The sequence below is a fragment of the Malania oleifera genome, chromosome 2 (genome assembly GCF_029873635.1).
Source record: "Malania oleifera isolate guangnan ecotype guangnan chromosome 2, ASM2987363v1, whole genome shotgun sequence".
Taxonomy (NCBI): Eukaryota; Viridiplantae; Streptophyta; class Magnoliopsida; order Santalales; family Ximeniaceae; genus Malania; species Malania oleifera.
In genome coordinates, this window is record NC_080418.1 from 146,907,197 (window position 1) to 146,922,211 (window position 15,015).

The 15,015-nt window shown below is 34.5% G+C and overlaps 1 protein-coding gene across 10 annotated transcripts in view; it reads left to right on the forward strand.

The window, feature by feature from the left end:
• The first annotated feature begins 444 nt into the window (after positions 1–444).
• Positions 445–15,015, forward strand: part of LOC131148511 (protein EMSY-LIKE 3) — a 29,230-nt gene continuing 14,659 nt past the window's right edge. For 4 of the 10 annotated variants that reach the window (XM_058098237.1, XM_058098238.1, XM_058098239.1 and 1 more), the window contains exons 1-6: positions 479–860; positions 6,419–6,624; positions 6,732–6,841; positions 6,941–7,178; positions 7,307–7,495; positions 7,577–7,645. In XM_058098237.1, the coding sequence (XP_057954220.1) occupies positions 824–860; positions 6,419–6,624; positions 6,732–6,841; positions 6,941–7,178; positions 7,307–7,495; positions 7,577–7,645 (849 nt within the window). In that variant the 5' untranslated portion in view covers positions 479–823. Of the gene's footprint in view, positions 861–6,418; positions 6,625–6,731; positions 6,842–6,940; positions 7,179–7,279; positions 7,496–7,576; positions 7,646–15,015 lie in introns of all 10 variants that reach the window. The other 6 variants (XM_058098232.1, XM_058098234.1, XM_058098235.1 and 3 more) reach the window with 4 other exon arrangements.

The window sequence follows — 15,015 nt, forward strand, 5'->3', positions numbered from 1 at the left end:
AATAGGATGCTTTTAAATAAAATGTAATAATTTTATTTTGTGATTATTTTATATTTTAAAAACCAAGATTTCTAAAATTTATAATGTCGAAGGATATTTTAAATCTCATAAAATAAAGACTATAGAGTTTATGGTAAAAATAATGATCTCTTATGAAATTTGATAAAAAAATGTAGACTTTTCTTAAAATTTTATTAATAAACTTTTTTTAGAAGGGCCAGTATTCAAAAATTTTAAGTACATCTTAAGTGTAATAATAGATGTAAACAACTCTAAATATTTGATAAAAAGAAAATTTCTGTTTAAAAAGTCAGATACTTATTACTTAATGAAATTTTTAAAATTTTGAAAAGATTAACATGCTTTTTTGTCAAATCTAAATAAAAAAAATTGGTATTTTGTTTATTGGCTTATGGATGAAAGGAAGACAGCGAGAGGAGGAAGAAAGCAAAAATTAAAGAGAGTTTACTCCCACTTCTCAGCCAATAGCCGCCTCGGAACTCAAAACCAATTATTCACCAAAATACCGAAAAAATTTCAAGTCCGCGTTCCCCCCCGGGGGCCGACTGCTCTCTCTCTCTCTCTCTCTCTCTCTCCAATCAAACTCCTTGAACTCTTTCGGTAATCTCTTGTTTCGATCCGAAATTCAGCTCTCATGCCACCCTTCCTAGCATTCTAGATCCAATTCTTGCCCGAAACTTGAACAACTTTGCACTGATAACTCGTTCCTAGTCGGCTCTGCTCGTGCTCCGGAAGGTCTTTTGGCAGCTTCAGACTCGGTCGACTCGGTTTCTAGGGCTTTGGTTTTGATTTGGGCTAAAAAATGCGTTCCATGGACTATGGTCTATCTGATAGTAGCGGTAAGTTTTTTTTGCTTGTACTCGCGTATCTGGATCTTTCTTCTTTGTGGTTTTCAGGGTTTTCTGAGCGTTTAAAGTGGTGGATTTATGTTTTAAGTTGACTGAATTTTTGTAAAGATACAGGTACCGAGTTGTAGATTTGTTACCTGCAATGTGGAGTGAGAATTGTTGGTTGGTGTAGTAAGCGGGGTTTGAAAAAAAATAATTCAGGGTTTTGATATCAGTTCGGCGATTGCAAGTCAATAGACGCGCGTTGCAGTGTTTTCTTTTTCTTACAAAATTTTTCCTCTTTCTGAGAAAGCCTGCGATAAAGTTAATTTGTTGTATCAGTGAAGAAATTACCACCAGCTAAACTAGGACTGAATCTTTTCAATAGGCAACTGTAAAGAGTGCCAATAGAAAAGGGCTGCATCTTGTTCCTCTGTATACACGAGAAAAATGTGGATTTTAAACTTAGATAGGGAGAGGGTGAAGAGTTTGACCTGCTTGCGGAATTATTTGTCTTTATAGTAAATTCTTATTATTTACTTGATTGTCGTTGAAGTTCTTATGGTGATTGAGAAGAAAATAAGAATTTGGTTGAAAGGTTGGAAGTCTATCTTTAATGTGAGACAGCGAGAGGCTAAGAATCGAACTTGAAACAAGATCATTATTTACTTGGCTTGAGTAGTGTGGTCATGCCAAGGCTATTCTATGGAACCCTTGAAATATTCTCTTCCAAATATTGTGAGATGTTCTTTTTTAAGGTGTTGTCTTGTAAAATTTCCCCCTGCTATTCTTGCAATTTATTCATAGAGTTAGTTCATTCTCATTGAGTGATTTTTACCATCATTTTCTTGTGTTTTTTAGATCTGCAGAACTTCTATTGTTGGGCCTCCATCCATTCTTTTTTATCATAAAAACCACTTTAAGGAAGACGGCAGTGGTGAATCAACTGCATTAAAGCGAGGGGGGGGGGCGCTTTCGATTAATATTTCACTATAGCTGTCCAAACTTGAAGAAATAGTCTTTCCATGCCCTCCTTAGACCCATGATATTATGGGAATCTGTGCACTGTGTGTGTCTTTTTGCCATCCTTTAATTTTTATTAATCGATTTAAAGTCTATTGAAATTGAGCATCACAACGGAAGAAACAAATCCTCCTTTTTAAATTCATCCCTAGTCTCTCTGCTCCACCTTAAGTTTTAAATCTAAAACCTCCTACCATTAATATGTGTGGTATTCATGTAGGCCTTAACACTCGAGTAAACTCTTTTAGAACTTGTTATAATGGCATTGCAATAAATTTCAATAAGGTAGATAAGTAATCAACTCACTTTTAAAAATAATTTTTTGGTAAAATGTTTATCCTTCTCTTTTTCTCCAAAAATATTTGGTTTGAGTGGCTCAAACATTGAGATTAGACTATATTTTAATAATATGTTTGTTCCACACATGTATGTAATTTCTATTTTAGTGAATTGTTTTAGTTTTGTTTATGATACTTATATTCTTGTGTAGTATACCCATTTGTTTTTCTTCACTTTTTTTTTCCCCCAAAGTTTAGGTGTTGAATCCACAAATTCTTAAAATGTCTTCATGGCATTGAGAAGGAAATTTAGTACACGTGAATACAAAAGTTAGTAATTCAATTACATTTAAGAGTATTTTTTTTATAAAATATCTAGTCATATTTATATTTTTAATTAATAAAAATTTAAAACTATAATTTTAAATATAAAATTTCTGTTGGAGCTGGCACTACTCCTACCTTTGTGTTAATTTGTAGGATTTTAGATGCTTTATTATTTTATTTTTATTATCTAATTTTTTTTTTTGGGTTTTATTTCCATCATTCTAGGCGTGAGATGGTAAAGAATCTAATTTGGGAGATTAGGGTTAGGTACTTAGGTAAGCAACTTAGGTCATAGGAAGCTTATATAAGTATGGATATAGTTAACACAATGATTATAAATAAAACATTGACATAATTTTGCCTCCAAGAAACACGATAGATAGGGAGAAAATCTAGAGGATTGAAAATGTAGGATATAAACTTGCGTTCACTAGGAAAGAAAAACAAAAAATTGGAGTAGGCTCATCGTAGACAAAGACCTCAAAGATAGTTTAGCAGGTTATAAAATTGTAATAATTAGGATGGTCTTAGGTAAGAAACGTCATTGGTGCTTCTGCTTCCTCTCGACAGGCATGGTTGAAAATAATTTTTTTTTTTTTTGGGTTGGGGGTGGGAGGGGGATGATCTTGGAGTTCAAGGCAATAGATGTTTATGTAGACACACTCTTTGGAATATTGGAGCTAGTTCTCTCTAAATATAAAAAACGAGATTGATGGGGATCAGCATGCCCTACCTATGTCATTTTTAGACATTGTGACACGTGGACGACCTCCAGATGTCCACATTTCCTTTGATGATATGCTGACACATGGACGACCCTCAGATGTCCATATTAGCTCATAATTATTTTGTAGATGCTTGAAGATTTTTTAGTGTGAGAAAGATCTGAGTAGAGATGCTGAAGCAAGTTCGATTTCAAGACCTATGTGGGCCCCACACGGTCTTGTGGGCCCCCACACATTGCTCCATTAGGTCCCACACGAATTGGGCCTCCCTTTTACTTTTGTTTTATATTTAATTTGTAATCTTGCAAAACAACTTGCTTGCTTGCATGTGCATGTCTTAGTAAGTTGTGTGTGTTGTAAGTTGTGTTAGTATTTATTATGTCTAGAAAGTTGGAGCATTTATTTTGTTAGTAACTTGTAAGAGTAATTAATGTGTCTAGTAAGTTGGTGTCTTTATTATTTGTGTCTCCCATGCTTGTGTGGGAATTGTTAGTTGTTTAATGTTTTTGTCCCCCCATGCTAGCTAAGCTTATTAATGCTTTGTCCCCCCATGCTAGCTATATATATACCCCTTCATTGTAAGAACTATGTAGAGAGAAAAGTATTGATATTGAAAGAAAATTCCTTTGTTGAAGCTTGTTAAGTTTTGTCCAATCCTTGTGATTGTGTAGTGAGAGGCTACGTTGTTCTCCTCGGAGATCAGGTGGTGGAAGACCACTATTCTATCCAGCGACTCCATCCCTATCCCACCTTCACAACTTCCCTGTATCATCCACACGGCCATCACCAAGTTACACCCCAAGGCCACCGATCCATTATTTCATTTGCTGCATACATATCCATATTTCAAAGTGTGCACGAAGAACTTCAGACGAGTTCTAACTATCCTCCAACGCATCCACACGGCCACACCAAAATACCCCCCCTCCCACACGGCCACTTCCCCTCCATTACATTGCTGCGTTCGTCTCGGTGCTTCAAAGCTTGTTCCAAGGAATTTTTTGGCGTGGTATAAGACTTGTGTTGAATAACGTCAAGCATCCATAGATTCTCATGGTAACTTTAGTTTCTGTTTGAACCCCTGTTATATCTTACAACCCTCGCTATTACTAAACCTTAGTTTTAAATTCTGCACTTACATATTTGATAAACCCTTTGCTTGAAATTATGAATTCCAAAACTCGAATAACATATATGAATCCTTAGACTTTCAATAGTACTGTTTGCTAGTCTAAATCAATTGTGGAATACTGCTGTGCTAAACAGAGAACTTATTTCTTGAAATATTGAAATAACATCCTTGTTGCATATAACTTGATTTCTTTGTGAAAGAACTCTTGGGACTTATTTTAGAAAAGCATTTTACACCCTTTCAAAATCCCAAAACATGTGAAATGTCCTCTGGTTTATTGTGTTTATGTTTAGATAATTAAGTTCTTATTTTAAAATGTATTGAGTGTATGTTCTTGTGAAGGTTGAACCATAGGACCAGGCCACCCTTCCCTGTCCTACATAAGAGAGTTTAGGTGAATTTACACAATATTTTCCCCCCATCATGTTTGGTGTAAGGTTGGTAATGGGGAGAATTCATTTTCTGGGAAGATCATTGGGTTGGGGAGGTTCCTTTGGCTCGAGCAATTTCTTGTCTTCCAACTTTTCATAATACTCCAATTTGTGTTTTTCTTTTAATCCATGAGGGTCTGCAGTCTTGGGAGTTTCACTTTGTGATAAATTTGAATGAGAGAGAAATTAACGAATTTATTGAATGAGGGGAAGATACAATGAAATTTCCCTTTTAGCTATGGATGAACTTAATTGGCATATTCAAAATGAAGTTTTATTGTTTGTTGATGACATTGTCTTGATAAATGAAACCAAAGGTTGACTAGAACTTGGAATTATGAAGAGAATCTTTAGAATCTAGAGGATTTAAGATATGTAGTAGTAAGATATAATATGTGAAATGCAATTTAGTAATTCTAAGAGGAATAATGGAGAAAATATTAAATTTGATGCCTAAGAAGTTTCCAATTGTAATACGTTTTGGTATCTTGGATCTATTATACTAGTTGGAGGGGGAGTTAGGAAATGTGATTCATAGAGTTAAAGCACGTAAGGTAAAATGGAGAAGTCCTTCTTGTGTGATTTTAGAATACCTTTAAAATTGGAAAGAAAGCTATGTAGGGTGGCATGTCTGATGTCGCTAGCTGTGTTATATGGATTAGAGTAATGGGCGACCATGAAACAGTGCGCTGGGATTATTATTATTATTTTTAGATAAAAATTCCATTCATGACTAAAAAAAGTACAAAGAGTGTGCAAGAGCAAGAAAAATAATTCTATCCCAAATCAACTAATTATGTTGATGCTGCTTTCCAATCCTTTTGAAGATTGGATTGTGATATTCTCCAAAAATTCCCAAAGGAGTGTGCAGAAAGAAGCAAGAAATATAATTCTATCCCAAAGAAAAAAGGATAAGTCATCTCATTCTTGAAAATTCTCGCGTTTCTTGAGCCATAGAGTGCAGTAAATGGCCTACACTGCTCAAATCCGTAAAGCTTTCTCTTCTACTTTTCCCACAACCCCGAAAACTTGCTAGCAAGAATGGAAGAACTATAATATGCATTTTTAGATGGATGAATGGCATAAATCTAAAGACAAAGTAAGGAATAAAATTGCTAGTAGTAAGTTAGATTTGTAGCACTAAAGGGTAAGGTCAGGGAAGTGTGGTCTAGGATGGTATGAGCACCTGCAACATCAAATAGTGCTTGAGTGAGAAAAAAGTGATCAAATTAATGAAAGAGATTGTAGGTGGGAGAGGGTTAGATCTACAGCAACTTCAACCAAAATAGTAAATAAAAATTTGTCGATACTTCAAATATTTGAGCATATTTGTCTAGAATCTCTAGATTGTGCAAATGGCGCAGAAGAATTCATGTAATTTCATCAAAGGAGTGGAACATAAGGCTTGGTTTTTGTTGTTCTATTTTAATGTTAAATGCCAGAGGATGGCCTTGCTAATATTTTAATGCCAATACTTTGCCTCTGCATTGTTAAACAAAACCAATGGATGATTTTTTTTCCTTGAATGCACTTGGAAAGGGATTTTTTTTTTGCCCTCATTCCAAAATGCCAATTTCAACTTATCCTTTGGTTTTCATATTTCTGCAGTGCATTTGTGTTGATTTTTTTTCCCTCGGAGTTGAAATTACTGCAGGAACGGATGATGATCTTCCACCCACACATCAAAATAGATTTCAAAGAGGTGGTCGTGCTGCAGGAAATGGACGATCTGGAGTTGCTGGTTCTGCCCCATTCCTCAGGGTGCAAAATGACATGGAGACCCAGATCCACAACATTGAGCAGGATGCATACAGCTCAGTCCTGCGTGCTTTTAAAGCTCAATCAGATGCCATTTCATGGGTATATATTGTCATCCATGTGTGTGTGTGTGTGGTTTCCTATTTTCTTTTAGTATTTGATCTATTGTTGAGGTAGACTAAAAGGCACTTCTCAATTGTATATGTTAGGAGAAAGAAAGTTTAATTACAGAGCTTAGAAGAGAGCTTAGAGTATCAGATGAAGAACACAGAGAACTGCTTTCCAGGGTTAATGCTGATGACATTATACGGAGGATAAGGTCAGTAATTAGATGACATACTACGTTGAGAATTATTCATCTGCTATGACTTTTCATTTGTTAACATTTTAATGGAATTAAGCTCAATAATGCCGTTAGGGAGTGGAGAAAGGCAGGTGGTCTCCAACCTGGCATGCTTAGTGGTAATCAGCCTGTTCATGACCCTGTACCTAGTCCAACTGTTTCAGCATCGCGCAAGAAACAGAGAACATCTCACTCTGTGGCTTCTTTGTCCTTAAGTGCGGCGCCTCCAGCACTGCAGCAAAACTTGCAGCCATCTTCATCAGCCTTTAAACAAGGCCCTGCTCCCGGAGCAAGAGGGAAGAAGCCAAAATCAGTAAGTTGAATTATTTTTCGTTGGACATTATTGCTTGGTGAAGATGATAAATTGCTTTGTGCTCGTTCTATTCATCATCGTTTTTTGGTTAACTGAATCAGACATTGTCTGCTGCATCTTCAATGAAGTCCACGCAGTACCCTTCTACAGGTCTCACTGGAAGGGCTCAAATAGCCAATCGAGGATCTTCGGGTCCATTTGTGGGAAATGAACCTACTGAAGCAGCAAATTTTGATCCCTTAGTTGGAAGAAAAGTTTGGACACGATGGCCCGAAGACAACAACTTCTATGAGGCTGTGATAACAGACTACAAAGAGGTATATTTGAAGGTTGGTTAAGAGTCTAGTCAGCATTTAATGAATCTTTACTAAATTTTTCCTATTTGATAAATATGCCAGGGTCGTCATGCTCTTGTTTATGATATTAACACAGAAAATGAAACATGGGAATGGGTCAACCTAAAAGAGGTAAACTACTGTTGCTCAATAATGTTATACAATGTATTTTTCCTTAATTATTTCTGTGCAAAATTTTACATAAGTTTATCCAAGGTAATATATAAATCCATGAAGAAATATTTGAATGGAATTGGGATATGGATGAAATATTATTAGATGGTGCCACTTTGAGGTTTTTCTGCAAAATGGAAACACATAGTAGCTGACTTGATGCATTTTTTTTGTTTATGCTGTCCTTCCAAGGAGTTTTGTTTTTTATTGTATATAAAAATTGTGCTGTTATGTTGATGCTAATGTGATTTCATTTACTTGTTTTAATGGTAATAAAAATTTCTTTTTGATGTTTGCACATAATAATTTGGGCACTAGAATTAGGGCCTTTGCACTGACCTTTGTATAACTTATTGCTGCTGTCATTGATCCCATTTTTAACAAAAAAAAATTGGAGCGACTGAGAGCACATTTGGATGAGGGATTTGAAGGTGATATATTATTAACACTTGGGGTTTCTAAAATTCCTTCAACCAAATCCATGTGTTTGGGTAGACTTTGGGAAATCATCTTGGGATTTAATATCTTGGAGGACTACCTCTTATGCTGCGTATTAGACACACATACTTTAGGTGCAGGCTTAGGAAATTAAGAGTTTAATTTAATTTGGAAAATTTCTGAATTGGAAAAAGTGCTAAATTTGACAAGCTGTTGATGATAAGTACTAAATTAGATAAATTCTGAAATTCACAAGTACTGTTGGGTTATATCAGTAAATACATACAGATTATAAGTATTTCTAAAATTAGTTGTATAGCTACTCACATCTATATTTAATAGAGAATTTTGAATAAATTTACATTTATTTCATCTTTTCATCAATCGTGTGGTAGTATCATGCACGCATAAAATAAATAAATTATAATGATAAGAGATTACAATTAAGTGAAAATTATTTGAAATTATAAATTTATTCATAATAATATTTTTAAGTTGATTAAAAAATATTAATTGTATTAAAAATTTAAAATAATTATAATCATTAATAATTAATAAATATATTCTCTCTGAAATTTGATTATATATTTTTTAAAATATAATTTTTAGTTATAATGGTTCATAATAATATTATTAAGTTGATTAAAAAATATAAATGATATTAAAAATTTAAAATAGTTATAATCATTAATATTTAATAAGTATACTATCTCTGTAATTTGATTATATCTTTTTAAAATAGATTTTTTAGTTATAATGGTATATTAAATTGAATGTTTTAATTGTAATTTTAATTATAAAAAAAGAGCGTCCTTGGGCCACAAGGCTCCCCACTTTGCGAGGGTAGGGGGAGTGTCGCAGACTTGCAGCCTAAGCTCTGCTTTTATGCAGAGAGGCTGTTTCCTTGGACTCAAATCTGTGACCAAGAGGCGCTTAATAAATAAATTATAATTTTAGTTGTAATAATATCTTATTCATATGTTAAATTTTATATTATTAAAAATGTGCAATTTTTAACTTAATAAATATGTTATATATATAAAATTCAGTTACATATTAAAATTATAATTTTTAGTTATAATAGTATATTAACATTATTTTTTAATTATACTCTATTGTTACTAAAGTAACAATTGAAATTCAAGATATATTAAAATTGTATATTTAATTTTATTAATATATTTTTCATATATTTATATAAGATTATATACAAAATTAATATATTGCAATTTTTATAGATAAAATTTTTTTTGGCAGACAAGGTAGAAGCACCTTATTAGCAATTTAGCACAGGGAATACAGCTTACAAAGTTAGGGGAAACTGACGCCTAAAACAGCAGTAAGCAGCACCCAAACCTAGCAAAATATATGGGCTCAACTCAACCTAAGCTTAATATTTTCCAGGTTATCTCATCAGGATTTCAATTTTAGAGTATTTTGAGCATACAAGACAGAATTCCTTGCTCTTTGGACAAAGTATATAGATGTAGCCTTGATCAGCCTGCTGATGTCCCCATCCTTGCCTCTTCAAAGAGCTGAAATCCACCTGAGCTCCTCAGTCCAAAAACTGAAACTTCTTTGTTCTTTTAGAGCTGCACAAGAGGCTTCATAGATCCCTTTTGAGGTTGCACAATAAAAGGGAAGATGGTCTCTATCTACATGAGCGTGGTGACTGACGATACATGAAAAACTTTCAGCTTTGCCCCATGAGAAGAGTTTATCCAGTGTGGGGAGCCTATTTAAAACTGCCAACCTAGTGATGAAAGCATGTTGTGGTATGTTGTTTTTGAACCAGATAGCGTTTTACCAACTGACTGGATTATTTTTGTCCTTCGATGCTTCCAAGCTGATTTAGGTGTATAAATTCCAGAGTTTAGAAGCCATATAGAAGTGTCTTCCTTTTCTGCATTTAGAGAAAAGTTCAGCTTAGATTTCAAGTTACTAGCAACAACAAAGAGTCTTCTGGCCAATTCCATCTGCCGTTGACGCAAAGATCAGCCACTATAGCCTTCATAGATATCCCCAGCTCATTGTGGAGATGAGGATTAAAATTTAGCTTCAAAGGGGAAACATCCAGCCAGTTGTCATAAAAAGAGGCAGGTTTTTCCATTCTCATTGTCAGCTTGATGTACAGTAAGCCTAGGTTTTTTGATCTAAGATTTTCATCCATGTTGTGTTCAAGGAAGGATTTATTGCCTTATATTTCTTCCTTTTAACTTGTGTGAGTGAATTCAGACTACCCACAAAAAATTCTTTGTGAAACATATAAACCATAACAGCTTCAGAGCTGTGCTCCACTCAGCTAGAAGTTCTAGATCAAGGCCTCCTCCTTCCAGAGGTCAACAGATCTCAGCCCATTAAACTTTACAAGTCAGTTTATTCCAATCAATCTCACGCCAAAGATAAGCTTTTAGCTTCCTTTCAAGCATGTGCACCACAGAGTTAGGGAGGAAGGATGGAAGACCACCAACAGCTTCGAATACCAAGCAGAATAGATTTAATCAGTTGTAATCTTCCAGCATAAGAAAGAAATTTTGAGTCCCTGAATAGATTCTAGTAGTTATTCTCTCAACAAGAACAGCTTACTGACTCTCTTTGTTACTAATGGAAGGCCCAGATGTTTAAGAGGAAGAGTGCCCACTTTAACCGCAAGGGTATTTGAGATCATCGACCATATGATCAGGAATGCCAGAACAAAAAAGCTCAGACTTTACTGGGTTGCATTGAAGCCCCGAGAGCCCATAGAAAATAGAGAGAGTATCACTTTGTAGTGTTAGTATCACCATTAGCAAGAATGAGTAAGTCATCAGCAAAACGTAGATTTGTAAGGGCCAATTTACTGCATCTGTGATGATAAGAAAAGAATCCATTAGTGGCAGCATGCTTCAAAAGCCTTGTTAAAACTTCCATTACTAGGGTAAAAATGTAAGAAGATATAGGATCTCTTTTTCTAATTCCTTTCATACCCTTAAAAAACCATTAACTGATTAATGGCTAAGAAATAGTAAGTGGTAGAAATGCACTCCTTAATCTACTTAACAAACAAAAGAAGGGGCACCGATGCTATACACAACAACAACAAGTCGTCTGAAGTTCCACTATGTGGTGTCGGCTATATGAATCCTTGTCCGCCAATTCACGCGCTTGAGGGCATTTTCTTCAACTAACTTAAGAGCTAATATATCCTTTCTCACCACCTTATTCCAACTTATTTTAGGTATATCCTTTCCTCTTCTAGTACCATTAACAATAAATAACTTGCTCCTCATTAGTGCACTACCTAGCCTGTATTTCAAATGCCCAAACCATCTAAGGCACCTCTCCCATATCGTATCTTCCATTGGTGTAATGCTTAACTTATTGCAAATGTGTTCGTTCCTTAATTTATCATTTGATGTTATACCGCTCTTCCACCTTAGCATGTGCATTTCGACCACTTCTATTTTTTGAATATGTTGTTTCTTTGTTGCCCAACATTCTGATTCATGTAGAACCTTTCTACGATCTCACAGAGTCACAGCACACCAGAAGCAGTGTAACGACTGCTATTTGAAACCATGCTCACAGCACACCGGAAGCACTTCTCTATTTTACCCAACCTATTTTAATTCTATGTACTACATCCTCTTTAAATTCTCCTTCCGCTTGCATAAAAGATCCAAGATATTGAAATGTACTAGTGCTGTCAATTTCTTGATTATCGAATCTAGGCTTATCTTTGATATCCTCCTTCATGGCTGAAATTACATTTCGTATATTTTGTCTTATTTGTAATTATCCTAAAAACTCTAGATTCTAAAGCTGTTCTCCATAGTTCTAACTTCTAACTTAGATTCTACCCCATCTTACTTTCATCTGTCAAGACAATATCATCAACAAACAGCATACATCATGGAATCTCGTTTTGGATATTCCTAGTTCATCAATCACTAAAGCAAACAGATAGGGGCTCAAAATAGAACCTTGATGTACACCTATTGTGGTCGAAAATTCTTTAGACTCTCCTCTTGCAGTCCTGACCCTAGTTGTTACTCTTATCATACATATTCTTAATAGCATTAGAATATTTGCTACATGCTCCTCTTTTTTTTTCCACGTCTAAAACCCACCATAAAATTTCCCTTGGTACTCTATCATATGCTTTCTCTAAGTAGATAAAAACCATAAGCAAGTCTCTCTTCTTTTCCTTGAACTTCTCCATTAATCTTCTTAGTGGATGAATAGCTTTTGTTGTCAATCTCCCAAGCATAAAACCAAATTGATTCTCTTTAGACCCTTATTTCTATTCGTTTTCTTTGTTCAATTACCATTTTCCCACAGTTTCATCCTATGACTCATAAGTTTAATTCTGAGATAGTTATATGTTTTAATATGTGAAAAAGTAAACTAAATTATAAAATATATTAAAATTATAAATATGTTCACAATTAATTGTTATTTTCAAAAATATGTATCTATTAAATTGAGTTATAGAATTTATTAAAGTGTAATTCATAAATTATTAAAACTTCCTAGTAATAATTCATTATTGAAAGATGATTTTCTCAAAATTTTACAATGTTGGTCCAAAATTTTGCCTTGTGCTGTGAGAGTATCACTCATAGAAAATGCCATAAACAATCTTGGATTGCTTAGAAAAATTCACTTGTAGTTAAAAATTCTTAAAAATCACTCTTTTTTAGCATACGGAACAACACTTATTATACTCAAATATTTATTTTAAGTGATAGAGGTTAGAAGCACTTTTTAAAGTGCAGCCAAAGGAGAGGATTGTAATTATAGTACTTTTGGGTTAGTTGTGTAAATATTGGCTTTACTTTTAAATATAGGATATACAAAGTACTTTGTGTATGAGGAACATTTAGTGCGTGTAGTTGAATTTGAAACCAAGCTTCGCTCATCTCTCTTCCCCTCTTGTTGTCTTGTATCACTGCTTCTCAAAGGAAAAAAGAGAGAAAAGAACTCTTCTTCCAATTCCAAAATCCTTAGGTGCATGGAAGGAGGGACTTCAACTGCAATAGTGGTGATCCTTGTCAGACCCCCATGATAATGAAAGTTGCCCACAGAGGGGATTTTAGTAATCTTGTAATTCACAAATAACCACATACATCCAAAACAAATTATATTTTGAAATTCTATCATCTAAAAGTCATTTACAAAATTCTTTATCCAAACCAGTCTCTGGTGTCTCAAGAATGAGTTCAATTTTATTTCTCTCTTTCTTGTATTACTACTCAACCGATGGCTCTAAAAAAATTAAATTTTAATGAAAAATTCATTTAAGGATAAACTATTCTAACTTCCCCTGAGATTTGACAATATTATAGGAACTCGTTTTGAGGTGTATAAAATTATAATGACCTCCCTTACCAGTGATGTCAGCTAAACAGTGTTAATTGCATATAATTTGAACACTTTACCCCTAACAAAATGATCTGATTATTTTTTGCCATTCTCTCTCGCCTGCCACCGCTGCCGCTGCCAAAACCATTGCTCAATGAGGGCATTTTGAAGACCGAATATACCTCATTCTGGCAGTTTCTCAAGAGTTTCAAATATTTTGTGAATGGCCGAATGAATTGACCTTAAGTTCTGTATATTATATATAGACTTTACAAGAATGCTATACATTGAAAGTAAATAAGGTCTAGCATGATTCTAGCCCTATACAATTAAACTATATTCTGTCAAGCCCAATACATGTAAACTAAATATATGCCAACTAACTCACTCTAAAAATGAGTAGTTCGGAAGTTATCCAAAGTATAGGAGTTCTCAGTCGTGTAATAATTAGCCCAAGGGCCAGATCGTCTCCTCAGGGAATGCAGTTTAATTTCAAAAGAAAATAAGAAAAGAAAGGTTTACTGAACACAGTTCAGATTCGGTTCCTAGGATGTTTGAGATTTTTGCAATGAAATTTAAATCCTAACTAAAGATTTAAAATGCATGAAAATAACTAAATAAACGCCAGATTCAATACCAGAATAACGAAAGAAATAACTTTGCAGTTATTCAACTAAATAAAAATACTAACTTTAAGCATAAACCCAAATAAAAATAAACTCTAACTAAATAAAAACGCTAACTTTAATAAAAATACCCAAAGAGAATATTTAAATGCAAACAAAGATTCTAAAAAGGAATACTCGAATAAGATTCAACTCCGACAATGTTCTAAAAATAAACAAACTTAACTTGATAAAAGTTAACCAATCCAAAATAAAACTCCCAACAAATAAATTTTTATTAAAAGCAACTAAAGAGAGAAAGAGCGAGAAAAGATGAGAGATTAAGCTTAAACACAAATTAATTCTAATTAAAAGTCTTCAACAATAAAATAATTTGAACACACTAATTAATGTAATTATGATAATGAGTTTAAAGCAAAATAAATCTCCTCACTAAAAATACTCAGACAAAAATTAGATGAAAGCATGGTAGAGAGAGAGAGAGAGAGCAAGAAGAGAAAGAGAGTTGGGAGAATGAGAGAGAAAAATCAAGCCGTGAGAGAGAGAGAGTTGCAGCTGCTCGGGTTGGTGTGTTGGTGGTGAGGGAGAGAGAAAGCAGCGTGGTGGGCAGGCCGGAGCTGCTGTGTGGCCAGAGCTGGGAGAGAACCGAGAGCTGAGAGAGACGAGACAGAGAGATGAGAGAGACCTGCTGCTGCCTTCCCCAAAAGCTGCTGCGGTGCACGCGGCTAAAAGCAAAACCTCCCCTCCTAAAAGAAAAACTTAGCCTACCTTTGTTGACTTTTCAAAAGAAAATAAAAATAAAATCTCCCCAGCCCTTTGCAATTCCCTTCTAATTCCCTACACCCAGTGCATGGTGTCAGCGCTCCTCTTCATGGGCCAGCTTTCAAGTGCACAGGCCCAACTCTCAATTGCATGCGTGCA